General features: G+C 45.1%; 1 protein-coding gene and 1 long non-coding RNA gene across 3 annotated transcripts; both read left to right on the forward strand.

Annotated features, from left to right (window-relative positions):
* Positions 1-607: 607 nt before the first annotated feature.
* On the forward strand, positions 608-19,142 carry PSMD9 (proteasome 26S subunit, non-ATPase 9). 2 transcript variants are annotated; one of them, XM_055080562.1, is made up of 5 exons: positions 608-738; positions 4,956-5,167; positions 7,470-7,571; positions 18,608-18,693; positions 19,016-19,142. In XM_055080562.1, exons 1-5 carry the CDS (start codon positions 651-653, stop codon positions 19,041-19,043), a joined length of 516 nt encoding a protein of 171 aa, XP_054936537.1. In that variant the 5' UTR covers positions 608-650; the 3' UTR covers positions 19,044-19,142. The 2 variants fall into 2 exon arrangements, with proteins under 2 accessions (XP_054936537.1, XP_028336389.1); XM_028480588.2 differs by having other exon boundaries at positions 609-738; positions 18,605-18,693.
* A 1,615-nt stretch (positions 19,143-20,757) lies between these two features.
* On the forward strand, positions 20,758-21,740 carry LOC112064113 (uncharacterized). Its single transcript, XR_002891367.3, has 2 exons — positions 20,758-21,037; positions 21,360-21,740. It is a non-coding gene; the product is annotated as an uncharacterized lncRNA (long non-coding RNA).
* The last annotated feature ends 1,053 nt before the right edge of the window (positions 21,741-22,793 follow it).

Here is a 22,793-nt window from a genome sequence, read left to right on the forward strand (position 1 = left end):
ACAAACATTAAAACAAATGTATTGTTTTCCATAGGGAATACATTGCCGTGGTCAAGATTCGAAACCTACAAAAGGATACATAATAGAAAGTCTCTCTCCCTCTGCTGTCCCCTGGCCTCCCCGTTCCTCTCCCCGCTGGCAGCTGCGGTTCCAGTTCAGTGGTCCTTCCAGGGATGAAAAGCCTGTTTGAAGGCCCCTTTGCATCTCTTTTTATTTTCAGAAGAACCAAAGTCCTGCCTCAGCTGGGTGCTCTTTGGGGTTTTTACTCCCCTCCAGCTTCCAAGGCCACCAGTCAGCTGCCCATAGGAAGGAGGGTTTGGAGGAGTGGAGGAAGAGGCTGGCCTTGGGGGTGATGCTCAAAGGAGTCTTTAGTTTTATCTGCACTGCTCTAACTTCAAAAAAGGAGAGTGGATTCATGCATTACTGGTGTTACGAAAAGTCAGTTAAAAAATGGTGCCCACCATAGAGAGCAGTCGTGAGAGGATGTGGGAAAGGACCTGGTGTGTGCCAAGTGATCAATATATGGCCGCTGTCGTTACCGTCACCTTTATCATGACTGCAGAGGAAGAGAGTCTGGGGAAAGAGGCCCGAGGACTTGATACCTGTGAAATCTTGACCTCATTTCTTCCCTCCAGCAAAAAGGCATCGGGATGAACGAGCCACTGGTGGACTGCGAGGACTACCCCCGGGCAGACGTGGACCTGCACCAAGTCCGGACCGCAAGGCACAACATCGTCTGTGAGTGACCCTCTCTGGGGATTTTCCCCACCTTGCAGCAGCGGATGTTTAAGGCACACAGAGGAGTCGCCAGCGTTCCATGTTATCTGCTTCCTTTGCTTCTGCCTTGATGGGGTCATCTCATTGTCCCCATCGAGGGACTGAGAACTAAGAGAATGGGTTAGACTCTAGGGGTCTGTCCTTATGGTTCCATTTTTCATTTTGTTTTTAGGAACTTTGCTTCATTGCAGAAGCTTTTATTGCAATAGCAACAGAAACCCAAGTCAGATATTGCTTATGATCCCAATCAAATCAATTACGTCTTAGGAAATATGTTTAGCTATTAATGATAGTGACCTAACTATGGTCACTCGAACAGAAAATAGCTCGGTCCCTCAGTAAAGACATTTGGAGGTAGGCAGCGCAGGGCTGGTCGTCAGAAACTCAGGCAGGAACTTAGGAAATTCATCCGTCTTCAGGGTCACCATGTCCATGTTCCAGGCAGGAAGAAGGCAGGAAGGGCACAAGCTCCTATGCCAGCTGGCACCCCTCCTGTTAAGGGTCTGTCCTGCAAGCCACTCCCACCCCCTGCACCAATTTCTGATTTCCTCTCCTAGGCTCCTCTGCCTGCAAGAAATGTACCCCACAGTGGGCATGTTGCTATCCTAAATAAAATCTCTTATTTATGTGTGTGTATATGTATTGTATGTATGTATATACGTATGTATTTATTTATTTATCAAGGAACAGAGAGAGTAGAGGTTGGGTGGTTTATTAGTCTTCTGTTTCTGCTGTAACAAATCGTCACAGACTTAGTGGTTTAAAACGTCACGAATTTATTATAGTTCTGGAAATGAGACATCCAAGTGGGTCTCACTGGACTAAAATCAAGGTGTCAGCAGGGCTGTGTTCCTTCCGGAGGCTCTAGGGAGAATCCATTTCCTTGTCTTTTCCAGCTTCTAGAAGCTGCCCACACCCCTTGACCCGCAGCCCCTTCCATCTTCAAAGCCAGCAGTCACAGCTCTCCAGCTTCTGGGTTTGGCATCACATCTCTTTCTCTCCCTCTCCTGCCTCCCTCTGTCACTTATAAAGACATTTGTGATTACGTTGGGCCCACCACCTGAGTAATCCAGGACAGTCTCCCCATCTCAGGGCCCTTAACTTAATCACACCTGCAAAGCCCTCTTTGCCATGTAAAGTAGCAAACTCACAGGTTCCGGGGATTTGGATGGGAACCTTTTGGGGGCCACTTTTCACGCTGCCACAGGTAGGCAACCAGCAGTCTCTACCACAAAGTCATATTAGAAGGGAATTTATCATCCACCTTTCTCCCTTAATGACTTCTGTTTTACCTGTGAATCTTGACTCTATATACAGCGTGCTTTGGTCTATGGCCAGGTTTCTCAGTGAGAGTACAGGTAGCCCTGGGGTGAGACACAGCTGAAGATGCCAGAGTTTCCTCAAAGCCACACTATGATCATAGGACTTCTTAGACCTTCACTTTTCCTTGAAGATGTTGGGAAAAGAAGCATGCCATTTTAATATTAAAACAAATAGGAAGATACAGAGTAGGGAAAAACCGTGTTTTTCAGAGACAGTCAGACTGGAGGGAAATTTGGGGCTTTTGGCTAAACCCTTGGACGCCCCAGGGAAGCAGTCCACTTGCTCCGCAGTTAGGAGGATTCTGGGAGAAATTTGAGAAGCCCTAGCCCACAGTGTGAGGGCGGGCACCGACTTATTTTTTTTCCAAATGGTTGGCCTGATGTTAAAACACCATTTAGTCTGTTCTTTCTCCGTTAATTTGAAACACTAACAATATTGCGTATTAAATCTTTAGACGTGCTTATGTCCCTTTCTGGGCTTTTTGCTCTGTTCCGTTGATCTCTTTTTGGGTGCTAATATCGTGCCATCTTAATGACTTTATTATACGTAAGAGTCTGTTTGAGCAATTCCTTATTGGTCTTCTTTTGAAAAACTATTCTCACAAGTTTATTTAAAAAATAGACTTTAAAAAAATTTATTATTTATTTTTGGCTGCATTGGGTCTTTGTTGCTGCGTGTGGCTTTCTCTAGTTGCGGTGAGCGGGGCCTACTCTTCGTTGTGGTGCGCGGGCTTCCCATTGCAGTGGCTTCTCTTGTTGCGGAGCACGGGCTCTAGGCCTGCGGGCTTCAATAGTTGTGGCTCGCAGGCTCTAGAGCACAGGCTCAGTAGTTGGGGCGCACAGGCTTAGTTGCTCCACGGCATGTGGGATCTTCCCGGACCAGGGCTCAAACCCCTGTCCCCTGCATTGGCAGGTGGATTCTTAAACCCTGCGCCACCAGGGAAGCCCTAAAAAATAAACTTTATTTTTTAGAACGGTTTTAGATTTACAGAAAAATTGGGAAAATAACACAGAGAGGCCCCGTATACTCTGTACCTAGTTTTCCCCATTACTAGCATCTTCCCTTAATATGTTGCATTGGTTATAATTGCAAGTTTGTTTTTTGAAATGTACTTTGGAAACATTTTGTTCAAGGAAAAAATTTTTGTTTGAATTCTGATTAGAACTGCAGTATATGGTGTATGAAGTCATTCATTCCTTTACCCAGCAGCAGTAGCTTGAGCCTTACTGTGTGCCAGGCCTCTCTGAAGGCTCTGGGGTCCTTGTGGAGCTTATCACCTGGGGGACCTTTTCTAGTCAGAGTGACCGTGTATTATACACTGACACCATTTTAAGTCTTCCTGCCCAGGTTTATGTCTTCATTTATTCAAGTCTGGGCTCCTTCTTGTGTCTGCACCAGTGGGCTGAGTGCTGGAGGCTCCTAATGCCTGAGGGCCTCACCTGTTCTGCAAAGTGACAGGAGCAGAGGAACGAGGTCAGGAAGCCTTGCGTGCCCACAGTCCAAGGTGCCTGGAAAGTCTGAAAGTCTGTGGCCTATGGCTGCGAGACGTGGATTGGCAGGCAGTGCTGGTGTGTTCAGGCCTCTGGAACTCTTCACAGGGAACTGGCTTTTTTTTTTTTTTTTTTTTAAGTTTTTTTTTTTTTTTTTTTTTTTGATGTGGATCTTTTTTTAAAAAAATTTTTTTAAAGAAGATGTTGGGGGTAGGAGTTTATTAATTAATTAATTAATTTTTGCTGTGTTGGGTCTTCGTTTCTGTGCAAGGGCTTTCTCTAGTTGTGGCAAGCGGGGGCCACTCTTCGTCGCGGTGCACGGGCCTCTCACTGTTGCGGCCTCTCTTGTTCCGGAGCACAGGCTCCAGACGCGCAGGCTCAGTAGTTGTGGCTCACGGGCCCAGTTGCTCCGCGGCATGTGGGATCCTCCCAGACCAGGGCTCGAACCCGTGTCCCCTGCATGAGCAGGCAGATTCTCAACCACTGCACCACCAGGGAAGGCCTGGACCATTTTTTAAAAGTCTTTATTTAATTTGTTACAATATTGCTTCTGTTTTATGTTTTGGTTTTTTGGCCACGAGGCATGTGAGATCTTAGCTCCCTGAGCAGGGATCAGACCTGCACCCCCTGCGTTGGAAGGTGAAGTCTTAACCACTGGATCACCAGGGATGTCCTAGGGAACTGGCTTGAATGAGGTGCTGAATCCAGAGCCGTAGAGGAAGTTGTCTTCAGGTTAAAAAAAAAGTTAACCCAATCCCAGCTACTCTGGTGGACTGGCCTGCAGCGATGACTGACTTGACCCACACGGTCCTTCCCAACATCTTGAGTTAACTGTCAGTACTGAAAAAACTCAGAAGGTTTCATCCCCAAACTCCTGATTTCCAGCTTTTCTCCCTGTTGCCTCTCTCAGACTGAATATCAGCAGTCACGTGTTGGTAGACTTGGCATCATTTTTTCTTCTAGAGGCATTACGAGAACAGCGAAACCCTTCTTAGCCACAGCCTGCTTTACCTGCGTTGGCCCCTTGCGAGCGTTTGAGTTTGTGCCGTGGTTTCACCTGGCCGGTTCCCTCCTGCTCACCTTTCAGGTCTCAGCCGAAACGGTGCTGCCTTTGGGGGGCCTTCGCTGATCTCCTAGTCATCGAAGTCATCAGGTGTCATTGTAATCACTCGTCCCACAGCTGCTTTCCTTGCAGGACTGTGAGCTTCATGAGGGCAGCCCCTCTGTCGTGTTCACAGATAGGTCCTCAGCTTCTAGCACAATGTCTGGCATGTACTAAGTGCTCGTTAAGTAGTCAGTGAATGAACGTGTGGGTCTTGTGTCCTCAGCTGTCTTCTCGGCCCCTGACACGGTGCTCTCCTCCAGGCTTGCAGAATGATCACAAGGCGGTGATGAAGCAGGTGGAGGAGGCCCTGCACCAGCTGCACGCTCACGACAAGGAGAAGCAGGCCCGGGACCTGGCTGAGGCCCGCAAGGAGGCCATGAGCCATGGCCTGGGCCAGAGCCAGGACCTCAGCCCTGCTCAGGCCTTCGCCATGGTGAACAGCATCAGCCCCGGCTCCCCTGCCAGCATCGCAGTAAGCCAGGGCCTGGCCCCCTAAATCCACACCCCAAGGGTGCCTTGGGGCGGGGTTGGGGGTGGGAGGCTGTGGACAGACAGACCCACGCTCTCACCAGGGCAGCAGATGCTGATGAAGGCCCGCTGCAGCCCAGCAGGAGTCAGCCGCTGCTGCCCACTCAGCTAGCTGCAGAGAGACCCTGGGGCGCAGGGTGAAGGGGATAGATGTCCCTGGAGAGGGAAAGAGGCTCTCTTCTTGGGGCCGATTTTAGCTGGGCGTTGAGTGATGGACACGAGAATGACAACAATAGCTGCCACTTGCTGAGCCCTCGCTTTGCACCACGTGTCCTGCCAAGTGAGTTATAGCTTACCTGGTGTGTTTAGAAAAGTTTTAACAGCTTTATTTGGATATAATTCACATACCATAACTTTAACCCTTTTAAGGTACATATATGATTCAGTAGCTTTTAGTGTATTAACAATCAATTTTAGAATCTTTTCATTATCCCGAAAAGAAACCCAGTGTCAATTCGCCATTACGCCTCAACCCCCCCATCCCCCCAGCCCCTGGCAACCACCGGTTTGCTTTCTGTCTCTCTGAATTTGCTTATTTGGACAGTTCATATATACGTAAATGGAATCATACAATATGTGGTCCTCTGTGACTGGCTTCTTCCTCTAAGTATCATGTTCTCAAGGTCCAGCCATGTTGGAGCATGTATCTCAACTTCAATCCTTTTTAAATTTTTTTTTAAATTTTATTTTTTATTTAAAAAAATTTTTTATTGGAGTATAGTTGATTTACGATGTTGTGTTAGTTTCAGGTGTACAGCAAAGTGAATCAGTTATACATATACACATGTACATATATCCACTCTTTTTTTCAAGATTCGTTTCCCATGTAGGCCATTACGGAGTATTGAGTACAGTTCCCTGTGCTATATAGAAGGTTATTATTAGTTATCTATTTTATATATAGTAGTGTGTATATATCAGTCCCAATGTCCCAATTTATCCCTCCCTCATGTTCATTCCTTTTTACTGCTGAGTTTAATGTGCTGTCTGGATAGACCACGCTTTGTTTATCTATTCCTCAGTTTCCATTTTTTGGCCATTTTGAATAATGCTACCGTGAACATGATGTACAAATTTTTATGTGTACCTGCATTTTTTGTTGTTGTTGTTGTTCAGCCTTAGTCTAGTCTTTGTTTTTGTTTGTTTGGTTTTTTTGCGGTACGCGGGCCTCTCACTGTTGTGGCCTCTCCCGTTGCGGAGCACAGGCTCCGGACGCGCAGGCTCAGCGGCCATGGCTCACGGGCCCAGCCGCTCCGCGGCACGTGGGATCTTCCCGGACCGGGGCGCGAACCCGTGTCCCCTGCATCGGCAGGCGGACTCTCAACCACTGCGCCACCAGGGAAGCCCAGTCTAGTTTTTTTTTGAATTTTATTTTGTTTATTTATTATTTATACAGCGGGTTCTTCTTAGTTATCCATTTTATACTTATTAGTGGATACATGTCAATCCCAATCTCCCAACTCATCGCACCATCTCCCACCACTTTCCCCCCTTGGTGTATGTGGCCCTGCATGTAATATTTAATCCCACAGCCGTTCTCTGGGGTAGGTACTAATCTACCCCATTTCACCCATGAGGAAAAGCCTCAAAGACCTGAAGTACCTCGTGCCAGGACGCACAGCTTCTAGAAGGTGGACCTGGGTCCTGCCAGTCGTCTTTAGTGATCACAAGACTGCGGGTTATACACAAGCTCTCTTTTATTCACCACTGTGTGCACAGCATCTGGCACAGAGCTGTCGTCAGCCTGCGACGAGTATTTGTTGAAGGGATGGGTGAATTGTGATCTGTGCTCTTAGAGTGACAGGATCACTCTAGTCCTGGGTCCGTGTTGTGCCCGTGGCTGCTTGCCTGGGGGCTTTTAGGGCCAGTGCGTCTAAATTCTGACCCCTGAACAAAATAGGCCAGATGGGCCTGCCTCTACTTGCCCCCAAACCTGGGTCAGGACCCCAGAGAGCTTTTCCCCATTTTCCTTCAGGCCTATACAACTGCCAGCTTTTCTCAGCCACTGGGCAGACCTGGCCACCTTTTATTAGATCTGCCCCTGGAGGAACCCCCGGAGGAGGTGGCCCAGTTATCCACCGCCCCTCCCTGCCCGAGGTATCTAAATCCCAGCCTCTTTGCATCGCGCCTGCCGTTCTCCCCTGTAGAAAACACGCTTATTAAATTGGGAACGTATGGGAGGGTAAAGAACACCAGAAGAACATTTAACCTCTAGCCTGATTTTCTGTTTTCCCTTCTCTCTTTAGGGTCTGCAAGTAGATGACGAGATAGTGGAGTTTGGCTCTGTGAACACCCAAAACTTCCAGTCGCTGCAGAACATTGGCAGTGTGGTCCAGCACAGTGAGGGGGTGAGTTGGAGGTATTACGTGGCATCTGACCAGTAACCCTAGAATTGCCGGGGCCAGGAAACGTGGCTGGGGCCTTTGACGGCTGCCCTCAGAGTGCTGTTTCTCAGGCACAGTCCCCGCTCAGGGCCTTCTCGTTTGCTGTTCTCTGTGCCTAGAATGCTAATCTTCTTCCCTTACCCCCTCACCTTCCTTCCTTCCCTCCCTCCTCTTGTACAAATGCCACCTTCTCAGTGAGACCTTTCCAGCCACCCTGTCTAAATAACCCCTCTCCTGCTTCCTATCCCCGTTTTCATTTAACAAGGTTTCTTAGAGATCTTTTCATCTGGGCACACACCTCGCTCTTTTTCACTGCTGCATAGCACTCCATGGCATGAATGGATCGAAGTTTGTCCACCCCCTGCTTTATCAGTGGACGTCTTGTTCGTTTCCAGTTTTATGCCAGTGTGAATAGTTGTGCATACTTGTTCACAACTGTGCACACCTGGAAGTAGAATTACAAGCTCTCAGCAAATGCACACTTAAGATTTTTATAGGTAATTTGAAAAAGTTTTATGAATTTGTACCCTGACCAACAGTACGTGAGTCCAGTCGTCCCTCAGTATCCACGGGGGATTGGTTTCAGGACCAGTGCAGATACCAGAATCTGTAGATGCTCAAGTCCCGTGGTTGGCCCTCCGTATCCACAGATTGTGCAGTACTGTATTTATTGAAAAAAATTCACATGTAAGCAAACCTAAGCAGTTCAAACCCATGTTGTTCAAGGGTCAACTGTGTATCATATCATCAGCAGTACTCTATTATTGATCTTTTAATAACTGTGCTAAAATGCCATCTTGTTTTAATTTGTATTTTCCTGATTACCAGTGAGATTGAGTACCATTTCTATGAATTGTCTGTTAGTCTTTTTTCCCACTTATTTTCTATTGGGTTATTTGTCCTTTTTAAAAATTGATTTGTAAGAACTCTTTCTATATCCTGTATATTAAATCTTTGCCTGTTTACACATTGCATATGTCTCTCCTGATTAGCTCCTTTTCCTTTAACTTTTCTTTATGGTAACTTTGATTACTTGAAAGTTTTTTTTTTAAATTCACTTAGATATCCATTTTGTTAAATTTATTAATATTACAGGGCTCTTTGCTGCCAAAACCATACCTGAGGATTAAAATAAAGAAATACAGTACAGTGCGTAATAGTGTAGTACTGTTCAAACGGTAGTATATTAGAAGTTGATTTGTGTGCCTTTTGATAATTTCATTCCTTAAAGATATAATAAAAGTTGAAATTCAAAATTGGCTGCAGCCTTCTAGTTTCTGGCAGAATATGCCATTAAAAAACACTTCCACGTAACCATCTCATCTTGTTTCTCAGTATTGTAACCCCAACAAAACTTTTTTTGGCAAAGATCTATACTTTGCAGGAGAAATATGGGGCTCAAAGTCCAGAGAAATTACTAAAGTTTTTGGTTCCCAAATGAAATCTTCAGTTCAACCGACAAGTCTTGGTTTGTCTTGCACCCCCTCAGCCCCCGCTTGGCCACACTGCTCATCCATGTGTAACTCATCAGAAGGCAGGCATCGGGCCGAGAAACAGTTGGCCAGTGTTGGCGCCCTGCTTGAGGTCAGGCCCTCATTTCTGCACTGACTGACACCTTCATCAAGTTTGTACTTATGTGGAAGTTTAGAATTTTGTTTTTGTCCAATTCAGTTTTGACTTGAAAATCCGTTTTTTGCTTTATGGCTTTGGCATTTTGTGTCTTCTCAAAGAAATTCTTCTAGTACTTTTGTCTTTAGCTTTTCTTTAATCCATCTGGAATGTATCTTTTATTATTTATTTATTTATTTATTTATTTATTTTGGCCACACCGTGCAGCTTGCAGGATCTTAGTTCCCTGACCAGGGATCAAACCTGGGCCCCCTACAGTGGAAGCTCGGAGTCCTAACAAATGGACTGCCAGAGAATTCCCTATTATTGTTTTTTATAACAGTTTAATTGACGTACAATTCACATAACTTATAGGTCATCCATTTAAAGTGCATAATCCAGTCGTTTTTAGTCTATTCATAGAGTTGTGCAACCATCACCGCAATCAATTTTAGAACATTTTCATCACCTCGAAAAGCCTTGTACCTATTAGCAGTCACTCCCTATTCCCCCCATATACACCGGCCCCTGGCAACCACTAAACTACTTTCTACCTCTATGGACTTGCTTATTCTGGACATTTTATATAAATGGGATCATACGATATGTGGTATTTTATGACTACTTTCACTTAGCATAGTGTTTTCAGGGTTCATCCATGTTGTAGCATGTGTAAGGAACTCATTCGTTTTTTTTAAAATAAATTTATTTATTTATGTATTTGTTTTTGACTGCGTCGTGTCTTCCTTGCGGCGCGCAGGCTTTCTCTAGTTGCGGCGAGCGAGGGCTACTCTTCGTTGCGGTGTGCAGGCTTCTTATTGCGGTGGCTTCTCTTGTTGCAGAGCATGGGCTCTAGGCGTGAAAGCTAAAGTAGTTGTGGCATGCGGGCTCAGTAGTTGTGGCTTGCGGGCTCTAGAACGCAGGATCAGTAGTTGGGGCGCACAGGCTTAGTTGCTCCGCGGCATGTGCGATCTTCCTGGACCAGGGCTCCATCCTGTGTCCCCTGCGTTGGCAGGCAGATTCTTAATCACTGCGCCACCAGGGGATCCCAGGACTTCATTCTTTTTTATGACCGAATAATATCCTGTTGTATGGATAGATATATTTTATTTATCCATTCATCAGTTGATGAATATTTAGATTGTTTCCACTTTTTCGCTATTATTGTAGAGTAATATTTCTGTGCACATTCTGTGTAAGTTTGTGTGTGGTCATATGTTTTCATTTCTCTTGGGTTTATAGCTCATGTGAAATTAGTTTTCTGAATGGTGTGAGGCAGGGCACCAAACTTAATTTTTTTCCCCAAATGGACAGTAGTTGTCCCAACACCATTTATTGAAAAGTTAGTACTTTACCCACTCATTTATATTACCACCTCTGTTATGTAATTCTTTTTTTTTTTTTTAAATAAATTTATTTATTTTATTTATTTATTTTTGGCTGTGTTGGGTCTTCGCTGCTGGGCGCGGGCTTCCCCTAGTTGCGGCGAGCGGGGGCTACTCTCCGTTGCGGTGCGCAGGCTTCTCATTGCGGTGGCCTCTCCCGTCGCGGAGCACAGGCTCTAGGCACGCGGGCTGCAGCAGTTGTGGCACGTGGGCTCAGCAGTTGTGGCACGCGGGCTCTAGAGCGCAGGCTCAGCAGTTGTGGCGCACGGGCCCAGCCGCTCCGCGGCATGTGGGATCCTCCCGGACCAGGGCTCGAACCCGTGTCCCCCTGCATTGGCAGGCGGACTCCCAACCACTGCGCCACCAAGGAAGCCCTGTTATATAATTCTTATGTGTGCGATTCTTTATTCTGTTTCTTTGGTCTGTTTGTTCGGAGCCTTTCTGGGTTCCCCGGAACAAATCCAGGGATTTGTTCCTGCTCTGCTTTCCTTTAACCCCTGGCCATAAAGAGTGTATTATTGGTGAGTGAGAAATCACCCCAGAGCTTTAGCAGCTTGAAGCATCAAGCATTTATTATCTCATACAGTTTGGGGGGGTCAGGCAGTGTCCAGGAGCCATGTAGCTGGGTGGTTTGGGCTCAGGGTCTCTCATGAGGTTGTGGTCAAGATATAAGCGGAGGCTGTAGTCATCTGAGGGCTTGACTGAGGTTAGAGAATCTGTTTCCAAGATCCCTCACTCACATGGCTGTTGGCAGGAGGCTTCAGTTCCTCATCACGAGGGCCTCTCCACGGTGCTGCCTGAGCGCCCCACAGCGTGCTGGCTGACCTCCCCAAGACTGGGCGGTCCACGCGAGAGCAGAGAGGAGTCAGCAGCACCTGCTCTGAGTCAGCCTCTGAAGATTCACACTCTCACTTCCGCTTTTCTCGTTAGAAGCGACGAAGTCCAGCCTACGCTCAAAGGGAGGGGAATTAGGCTTTAGCTGTAGAAGGAAGGAATTTCAAAGAACTTATCCTTGTGGCATGGTACCTTTGTTACCTCTTTACTGTCCCATCATCATTTTAGTGAGATTTCTAGAGATGATGCAGATGCAGGTTCATTCTGTTATGTTTACCCAAAGTCTCTGTTTTTCACTCCTTCCTCCCCACCCCACCCCCGGCTTGCTAGTGTGTCATAGTTTACTCACATCTCTTGGGTACCTTGCTGCACATACTTTTAAACTTTGTAGTTGTCTGGGCTCATTGTTAGTGGTTTGCTTTGTAAATACGTCTTTTTTTTTTTTTCCTGGTAGAGGTAATACATACACATGGTAAAAACAGAACCAAAGCACATGGAATGAAAAACCTCCCTCTCCTCCAGGTGCATTTCCTGTCCTCCAAAGGCAGCCACTTTCCAACTGTGTGTCCTTCATACATCAGCACACAGAGCTACTGGTTGCTTTCATTAAGGTCTAATTGACCCACAGCAGCATTCCCCCTTTTCAGTGTCCAGTACTGTGAATTTTGTCAACTGTATGTAGTTATGTAAATGTCACCACATGAAGACACAGAGCAGTTCTACAGCCCGAAATGACCTCATGCTTTTGTAGTTAAGCCCTCCCTGCACCCCCATCCCCCGGACATCACTGATCTGTGCTGTAGCTTTACCTTTTCCAGAATGTCATATAAATGAAACTGCAGAGTGTAAAGCCCTTTCAGTCTGGCTACTTTCCCCCAGTGTCGTGAATCCGCCGTTCTTCCACGTTGTCACGTGCATCTGTAGTTCTTCCCTTTTCACTGCTGAGTGGTGCTCCACTGTGTAATGAGCCCCAGACTCTTCATCCATTTCCCAGTGTGGGGCATTTAGGTGGTTTTCCAGTTTTTGGTGATTACTCATAATAGCTACTGGTTCTTAATTTGTCTTTTCCAGTTAAATATATTCTTAGGCTCTTTATAGGCCTGTAAATCCTTTAAAAAAAAAAAAAAAACCCGAGGTATAACTGACAAATAACACGATATTAGTTTCAGGTGTACAACATAGTAATTCAGTATTTGCATATATTGGGAAATGATTGCCACAGTAAGGCTAGTTCACATCTCACCGTACATAGTTACACATTTTTTTCTTGTGATGAAGACTTTGAAGATTTACTCTCTAGCCACTGTCAGATATGCATAGAGTATTACCGTATAGCAGAGTGCATAGCGTGGTGACTGTAGTTAATAATACTGTCTAAGGCCTTCCTTAGAAAAGTAGTCATTGAACGTTTTCTAACAACAGAACCTTTTCTTCAAGTGAAATTTCCTGGGGAATTCCAATACATCAAACAGATAAAAGCTGAGCTGCTGGGATAAGCTAGAGGGGATGGGGGGACCTCACGCCCTCAGGGCCCCGGGTGCACCTGGAACCAGAGCCCAGCTTGAGAATCAGGGGTCTGGGTTTCCATGGTCTCTTCTCTGTGAATTAAAAAAAAGTTTTTTAAAACCCCACAGCATTCTATTGTTAGACTTTTAGGTACTTTCCAATTTTATGGGAACCTGAAAATTAACACTCTTGCAGACCAATCTCTGTTTCTTTAGATAATTTTCTAAAGGTGAGTTTCTGGAATGCATATATTTTCAAAGGAAAAAAACCCTTAAATTAAAATAATTTTTCTTTATTATAAAAATAATGTGTATTTGGGCTTCCCTGGTGGCGCAGTGGTTGAGAATCCGCCTGCCGATGCAGGGGACGCGGGTTCGTGCCCCGGTCCGGGAAGATCCCACATGCCGCGGAGCGTCTGGGCCCGTGAGCCATGGCCGCTGAGCCTGCGCGTCCGGAGCCTGTGCTCCGCAACGGGAGAGCCACAACAGTGAGAGGCCCGCGTACCACAAAAAAAAAAATAATAATAATGTGTATTTTATTCAGCCATAAAAAGGATTGGTGTACAAATATGCTATAACATTAACGAACCTTCAAAGGATTTCTGGTAAGTGAAAGAAGCCAAACAGAAAGGGCCACATATTTTATTTATTTATTTATTTATTTAAATTTATTTATTTTATTTATTTATTTTTGTCCGTGTTGGGTCTTCATTGCTGCACACGGGCTTTCTCTAGTTGTGGCGAGCAGGGGCTACTCTTCGTTGCATTGCGCGGGCTGCTCACTGCGGTGGCTTCTCTTGTTGTGGAACACAGGCTCTAGGCATTGCAGGCTTCAGTAGTTGTGGCTCACGGGCTCTAGAGCGCAGGCTCAGTAGTTGTGGTGCACGGGCTTAGTTGCTCTGCGGCATGTGGGATCTTCACTGACCAGGGATTGAACCCATGTCCCCTGCATTGGCAGGCGGATTCTTAACCACTGTGCCACCAGGGAAGTCCCAGAAAGGGCCACATATTTTAGAATTCCGAAATGTCCGGAATAGGCAAATGCACAGAAAGCAGAGACAGAAAGCAGATTGGTGGTTGCCAGGGGCTGGGGGAGGAGGGAATGGGGAGTGACTGCTAATGGGTATGGGGTTTCTTTTTGGGTGATGGGAACGCTCTGAAATTAGTTAGTGGTGATGGTTGGACAAGTCTCTGAATTCTATACTTTAAAATGGTGAATTTATTGTATATGAATTATATTTCAATAATAAAAATAATGTGTTTTTATTGTGAAAAAAAAATCACACAATGCGAACGTATTTCAAGTAAGACTAAAAGTCCTGGATTTCTCCCTCCCTTGTAGTACCTTCCCTGCTCTGAGTCCTGGGCAAGGTGCAGGTGCTACAACAGGGAACAAAACAGGTCAACCAAGGGTCCGCAGGAACATTTTGGTGGGGGAGATGAGCATTAATCAAATAATGACAGATGTGTAATTGTACACTCCAATGAGTGCTATGAAGGGACAGTTCAAGGGGGCCAGGAGAGCAAATAGTGGGGTTCTGATGTAGTTTGGGGTTGAAGGAGAGTGTTCCTGAAGACGTGGCCTCTAAGTGTATTGAAGTTTATCAAGACCGGCAGGGAGAGGAGCCCACCAGCAGGGTCAAGGCCCTGAGGTGAGAGGGTCAGAGAAGGCTGATTGGAACCCAGAGCAAGGAAGAGGGGGAGAGGGGAGGAGGCAGGGCCCTTCTTCATCGTTCCCGAGCAGCAGTAGAGAGCCGTGCACTCTTCCAAGCTGGAGAATAACAGCTGTAAGTAGCTTCGTGCCTTGAAAAGATTTCTCCAGAGGCCAGGTAGAGAGCTGATTGGAGGGCTGACAGAGTTTTAGCAGCCAGGTCGAGAGATGATGGTGTCTTTGACGAATGGGCTGGAGGTGCAAGTGGGCAAATCAGAAAGACATTTAGGATGTGCCATAGGTAGAAACCTTCTAGATTTCTAGCTCTCCCAGGGCCATCATTTCCAGAACTGGAAGCACATCAGTGAAGCTCTCACACATTTTCTGGGTGTGGGTGTGTATGTCTACAGTGATTGCTTTTTGGAAAAGAAGTCACAAATAAGACCTGCTCTATGTACTGTTCTGGATGTTTCCCCCTTTGAAGGGATTTCCATGTTGGTACACGTGTATCGGTACACATGTACCATATTACCTGGCTTGTTTCTCATCGTTCGTTTAACCAGCCCCCCATCCTGGACATTTAAGCCGTTGCCAGTATTTGGCCACCACAAATAGTGGTGTCGTGAATATTCTTGTCTTGTGTGAGGGTTTCTGTCAGAGATTTCTAGAAGTGGAATTACTGGGTTAAAGGCAATGCACATTTACTGCTTTGATAGGTGTCGTCGAGGTGTCCTCCCAGAAGCTTGCGTTAGTTCGTGTTCTCTCCAGTAGCGTGAGTGCTTATTTCTTGACCCCTCCCCAACTGTGTTGTCAGTCTTTTATTCTATGACAATAGACGTGAAAAATGGCATCTTTTTTTGTCTTTCATCATGCTTTATTTCTTCTGATTCAGAGATCCCATTGATAGATCTGCCTTAATGTTTTAAAATTATGGTAAAATATACATAACATAGAATTTACCATTTTTAAGTGGCATTAAGTACATTCACATTGTTCGGCAGCCATCTCCACCACCGTCTCTAGAACTTTTTCATCTTCCCAAACTGAAGCTCTACCCATTAAACACTAGCTAGTCATTCCCATCTCCCCAAGGTTCTGGCAACCACTAATCTACTTTCTGTCTCTATGAATGTGACCGCTCTATATACAGCCCTCTAAGTGGAATCATACTATATTTGTCCTTTTGTGACTCATGTGTTTCACTTAGCATAACGTCTTCATGGTCCATCCAGGTTGTTACATGTGTCAGAATTTCCTTTTTAAGGCTGAATGATAGGGACTTCCCTGGTGGCACAGTGGTTGGGCATCTGCCTACCAATGCAGGGGACCTGGGTTCGAGCCCTGGTCCGGGAACATCCCACATGCCGTGGAGCTACTGAGCCCGCGTGCCACAACTACTGAAGCCTGCACACCTAGAGCCCGTGCTCTGCAACAAGAGAAGCCAACGCAATGAGAAGCCCGCGCACCGCAACAAGGAGTAGCCCCCGCTCGCCACAACTGGAGAAAGCCTGTGTGCAGCAACGAAGACCCAATGCAGCCAAAAATAAATAAATTTATATTAAAAAAAAAAAGGCTGAATAATATTCTTCTGTGTGTATATACTACATTTTGTTTATCCTATAATCCATTGATGGCCACTTGGGTTGCTTCTACCTTTTGGCTATAATGCTATTCACCATTTTGGTGAATAATGCTACTATGAAATGGGTATACAAATACCTGTTTGAGTCCCTGCTTTCAGCTCTTTGGGTATATACCCATATGTTTAATTGCAGGTTGATATGGTTATTCTATTTTCAATTTCTTTAAAAATTTATTTATTTATTTATTTTGGGTGTGCTGGGTCTTTGTTGCTGTGCGCGGGCTTCTTTCTCTAGTTGTGGCGAGCGGGGGCTACTCTTCATTGCAGTGTGCGGCCTTCTCATTGCGGTGGCTTCTCCTGTTGCGGAGCGCGGGCTCTAGGCGTGCGGGCCTCAGTAGTTGTGGCTCATGGGCTCTAGAGCGCAGGCTCAGTAGTTGTGGCTCATGGGCTTAGTTGCTCCGTGGCATGTGGGATCTTCCTGGACCAGGGTACGAACCCGTGTCCCCTGCATTGGCAGGGGGATTCTTAACCACTGCACCACCAGGGAAGCCCTATTTTCAGTTTTTTAAGGAATAGTCATGCTATTTTCCATAGTGGCTGCACCATTTTACACTCCCACCAGCGGTGTACAAGGGTTACGATTTCTCCACATCCTCACTAACTCCTGTTATTTTCTTCTTTTTTAAAATAATAGCCATCCTAATGGGTATAAGGTGATACCTCATTGTGGTTTTAATTTGCATTTCTCTAATGATGAGTGATGTAGGCCATCTATTCATGTGCTTATTGGCCATTTGTATATCTTTTTTGGAGAATTGTTTAAGTTCTTTGCTCTTTTTTAAATTGAGTTGTTTGTTGTTGCTGTTGAATTCTTTATATATTCTGGATATTAATCCCTTATCAGATATATGATTTGCAGATATTTTCTCCCATTCTGTGCGTTGCTTTTTCACTATGTTGACAGTGTCCTTTGATGTACAGAAGTTTTTAAATTTGATGAATCTTGTTTTAATTTGTAATTTTCTTTGGTATATATTGTACCTACTTTAATTTTTTTGTTAAGATAATACATACGCATAGTAAAGAAGAAATAATGGTACAGAAAGATATAAAAGTAAATGTCTTCTTCTCTTACTCCAAACTGCTGGTGCTTCTTTCTGGAAGTAACCACTGTTAACAGTTTATCTTCCAGAAAACTTTGTATGCACCAAGCAACACATATGTCTATTTATTTATTTAGATTAATTAATTAATTAATATTATTATTTTTGGCTGCGTTGGGTCTTTGTTGCTTCACGCCGGCTTCCTCTAGTTGCGGCGAATGGGGGCTACTCTTTGTTGCGGTGCGCGGGCTTCTCATTGCGTTGGCTTCTCTTGTTGCAGAGCATGGGCTCTAGGTGTGCGGGCTTCAGTAGTTGTGGCACGCGGGCTCAGTAGCTCCGCGGCATGTGGGATGTTCCCGGACCAGGGCTCGAACCCATGTCCCCTGCATTGGCAGGAGGATTCTTAACCACTGCGCCACCAGGGAAGCCCTATGTCTATTTATTTATTTATTGAATTTTTAGAGCTTTTATTATTTATTTTTAAATTATTATTATTTTTAAATTGAAGTATACTTGATTTACAACGCATATGACCTTTTAGGACATATATTCAAATGGATTCATACTTTGCTGGTTTGGTTTTGTTTTTACTAAACAAACTGCTATTCACTATACTGTATTTGAACAATACCTTATTGAGGGATATTTTGGGTGTTTTCAGTTTTTGAAATTTATAAACAGTCCTGGGATAAATGCTTTGTTCATATATCATCTTGTACTTTTGCAGAATATATCTTATATGCACCTTTTTTTTTTTTTTTTTTGCGGTACGCGGGCCTCTCACTGTTGTGGCCTCTCCCATTGCGGAGCACAGGCTCCGGACGCACAGGCTCAGCGGCCATGGCTCACGGGCCCAGCCGCTCCGTGGCGTGTGTGATCCTCCCGGACCGGGGCATGAACCCGTGTCCCCTGCATCGGCAGGCGGACTCTCAACCACTGCGCCACCAGGGAAGCCCTTATATGCACCTTTTAAAGATGCTTTGTTGTTGCTGGGGGCAGTTGTGTTCTTCCAGGAAGACGGTACCAAATCTGTAGCCCCAGTGCCTGCCCCCAGAGTGCCGCGTCCTCCACATTCTCACCAGTTGTAGGAATTAAGCCTAAAATAAGCATCCTTACTACCGGTCTGGTGGGTGGGACTTCCCTGGAGGTCCAGTGGTTAAGACTTCACGCCTCCACTGCAGGAGGTGTGGGTTTGATCCCTGGTGGGGAAACTAAGATCCCACATGCCGCGCGGCCAAAAAAAAAAAAGGACAGTATCTCAGCCTTCTAGGCTGAATCTCTTTGAGTACTAAGGAGGATGAACATAAAATGAGCTCATTTTCCTTTCAGAAGCCCCTGAATGTGACAGTGATCCGCAGAGGGGAGAAATACCAGCTTAGACTCGTGCCAACACGCTGGGCGGGAAAAGGACTGCTGGGGTAAAGTATCCGTGTCCGTTCATTCACACTGCAGCGTGCACTGAATGTTTGCTAGACACAAAGCTGCGGGCAGGAGGTGGGGTCTTTGGGAAATGAAGGGAATTTCCAGACTGCCTGTAGCAACTCATGATAAATCCTTGTGGCGGGAATGAGATTCCAGGTATGGAGGTGGAGGGAGCCCTGGTCGCTCTGGTTCTTTTATTAACTGGACGTTTGCTTTGAAAGAATGAAAGCATGTAGGCGAAAAGCTCAGGATGGCTCACTTCTGATCTTCCTGAATGGAGCCACCAAACTTAAAACTGTTCCTTTTTTTTCCTTCCAGATGCAACATTATTCCTTTGCAAAGATGATCGTCCCCGGGGAACAGAAACAGGAAAGCATATTGCCTTGCCCCAGACTTGGGTCTAGTGGGCATTTCCTCCTTCTCTTCTCTTCCTGAAGCTCAAGGATCTGGATTTTCAGTTTTTTAAGGAATAGTCATGCTATTTTCCATAGTGGCTGCACCATTTTACACTCCCACCAGCGGTGTACAAGGGTTACGATTTCTCCACATCCTCACTAACTCCTGTTATTTTCTTCTTTTTTAAAATAATAGCCATCCTAATGGGTATAAGGTGATACCTCATTGTGGTTTTAATTTGCATTTCTCTAATGATGAGTGATGTAGGCCATCTATTCATGTGCTTATTGGCCATTTGTATATCTTTTTTGGAGAATTGTTTAAGTTCTTTGCTCTTTTTTAAATTGAGTTGTTTGTTGTTGCTGTTGAATTCTTTATATATTCTGGATATTAATCCCTTATCAGATATATGATTTGCAGATATTTTCTCCCATTCTGTGCGTTGCTTTTTCACTATGTTGACAGTGTCCTTTGATGTACAGAAGTTTTTAAATTTGATGAATCTTGTTTTAATTTGTAATTTTCTTTGGTATATATTGTACCTACTTTAATTTTTTTGTTAAGATAATACATACGCATAGTAAAGAAGAAATAATGGTACAGAAAGATATAAAAGTAAATGTCTTCTTCTCTTACTCCAAACTGCTGGTGCTTCTTTCTGGAAGTAACCACTGTTAACAGTTTATCTTCCAGAAAACTTTGTATGCACCAAGCAACACATATGTCTATTTATTTATTTAGATTAATTAATTAATTAATATTATTATTTTTGGCTGCGTTGGGTCTTTGTTGCTTCACGCCGGCTTCCTCTAGTTGCGGCGAATGGGGGCTACTCTTTGTTGCGGTGCGCGGGCTTCTCATTGCGTTGGCTTCTCTTGTTGCAGAGCATGGGCTCTAGGTGTGCGGGCTTCAGTAGTTGTGGCACGCGGGCTCAGTAGCTCCGCGGCATGTGGGATGTTCCCGGACCAGGGCTCGAACCCATGTCCCCTGCATTGGCAGGAGGATTCTTAACCACTGCGCCACCAGGGAAGCCCTATGTCTATTTATTTATTTATTGAATTTTTAGAGCTTTTATTATTTATTTTTAAATTATTATTATTTTTAAATTGAAGTATACTTGATTTACAACGCATATGACCTTTTAGGACATATATTCAAATGGATTCATACTTTGCTGGTTTGGTTTTGTTTTTACTAAACAAACTGCTATTCACTATACTGTATTTGAACAATACCTTATTGAGGGATATTTTGGGTGTTTTCAGTTTTTGAAATTTATAAACAGTCCTGGGATAAATGCTTTGTTCATATATCATCTTGTACTTTTGCAGAATATATCTTATATGCACCTTTTTTTTTTTTTTTTTTGCGGTACGCGGGCCTCTCACTGTTGTGGCCTCTCCCATTGCGGAGCACAGGCTCCGGACGCACAGGCTCAGCGGCCATGGCTCACGGGCCCAGCCGCTCCGTGGCGTGTGTGATCCTCCCGGACCGGGGCATGAACCCGTGTCCCCTGCATCGGCAGGCGGACTCTCAACCACTGCGCCACCAGGGAGGCCCTTATAAGTGCCTGCCCCCAGAGTGCCGCGTCCTCCACATTCTCACCAGTTGTAGGAATTAAGCCTAAAATAAGCATCCTTACTACCGGTCTGGTGGGTGGGACTTCCCTGGAGGTCCAGTGGTTAAGACTTCACGCCTCCACTGCAGGAGGTGTGGGTTTGATCCCTGGTGGGGAAACTAAGATCCCACATGCCGCGCGGCCAAAAAAAAAAAAGGACAGTATCTCAGCCTTCTAGGCTGAATCTCTTTGAGTACTAAGGAGGATGAACATAAAATGAGCTCATTTTCCTTTCAGAAGCCCCTGAATGTGACAGTGATCCGCAGAGGGGAGAAATACCAGCTTAGACTCGTGCCAACACGCTGGGCGGGAAAAGGACTGCTGGGGTAAAGTATCCGTGTCCGTTCATTCACACTGCAGCGTGCACTGAATGTTTGCTAGACACAAAGCTGCGGGCAGGAGGTGGGGTCTTTGGGAAATGAAGGGAATTTCCAGACTGCCTGTAGCAACTCATGATAAATCCTTGTGGCGGGAATGAGATTCCAGGTATGGAGGTGGAGGGAGCCCTGGTCGCTCTGGTTCTTTTATTAACTGGACGTTTGCTTTGAAAGAATGAAAGCATGTAGGCGAAAAGCTCAGGATGGCTCACTTCTGATCTTCCTGAATGGAGCCACCAAACTTAAAACTGTTCCTTTTTTTTCCTTCCAGATGCAACATTATTCCTTTGCAAAGATGATCGTCCCCGGGGAACAGAAACAGGAAAGCATATTGCCTTGCCCCAGACTTGGGTCTAGTGGGCATTTCCTCCTTCTCTTCTCTTCCTGAAGCTCAAGGATCTGGAAGAGGCTGGGAGCCTGAACTTCCAGGTGGCGGAAACGCTGTGGCCTCGAAGTGTGATCTCTCGGGGATTAACGCATGGTTAAAAACTTGCTTTGTGTTTAGCATCTTGCAAATTAGGCCACGGCCCTAAATGGGAGTCCTCTGGATTGGGAGCAGGGGGGCGGGAGTTATTCTGGCAGGTGCTGATGTGACTTTGTTCTTCTAGAAATTTTGTTTTTTTCCCCCAAATAAACAGTTTTACAGTGTTGATATGAGCATGTTATCACCCCAACTGAATTTCCTATGAACTTCTCAAACCAAAGCTCAGATGGGAGTTAGATCAGCCTCATAGAAAGTTGGGCAGAACAAACTAGCAGTTGTACTGAAGTCAAGATTTGACCAACAGCATCTCTGGGACATCATCCTTTAGTGAATGGGGGTTCCAAACGCTCAGGCTGCACCTGCGTTTGCACTGCAGCATTGCTGCTCTGTTTTTTTTTTTTTTTTTTTTTTTTTGTGGTACGCGGGCCTCTCACCGCTGTGGCCTCTCCCACTGCGTGCTGGTGCTTCTTTCTGGAAGTAACCACTGTTAACAGTTTATCTTCCAGAAAACTTTGTATGCACCAAGCAACACATATGTCTATTTATTTATTTAGATTAATTAATTAATTAATATTATTATTTTTGGCTGCGTTGGGTCTTTGTTGCTTCACGCCGGCTTCCTCTAGTTGCGGCGAATGGGGGCTACTCTTTGTTGCGGTGCGCGGGCTTCTCATTGCGTTGGCTTCTCTTGTTGCAGAGCATGGGCTCTAGGTGTGCGGGCTTCAGTAGTTGTGGCACGCGGGCTCAGTAGCTCCGCGGCATGTGGGATGTTCCCGGACCAGGGCTCGAACCCATGTCCCCTGCATTGGCAGGAGGATTCTTAACCACTGCGCCACCAGGGAAGCCCTATGTCTATTTATTTATTTATTGAATTTTTAGAGCTTTTATTATTTATTTTTAAATTATTATTATTTTTAAATTGAAGTATACTTGATTTACAACGCATATGACCTTTTAGGACATATATTCAAATGGATTCATACTTTGCTGGTTTGGTTTTGTTTTTACTAAACAAACTGCTATTCACTATACTGTATTTGAACAATACCTTATTGAGGGATATTTTGGGTGTTTTCAGTTTTTGAAATTTATAAACAGTCCTGGGATAAATGCTTTGTTCATATATCATCTTGTACTTTTGCAGAATATATCTTATATGCACCTTTTTTTTTTTTTTTTTTGCGGTACGCGGGCCTCTCACTGTTGTGGCCTCTCCCATTG

Source organism: Physeter macrocephalus, chromosome 19 (genome assembly GCF_002837175.3).
Source record: "Physeter macrocephalus isolate SW-GA chromosome 19, ASM283717v5, whole genome shotgun sequence".
In the NCBI taxonomy this organism is placed as follows: domain Eukaryota; kingdom Metazoa; phylum Chordata; class Mammalia; order Artiodactyla; family Physeteridae; genus Physeter; species Physeter macrocephalus.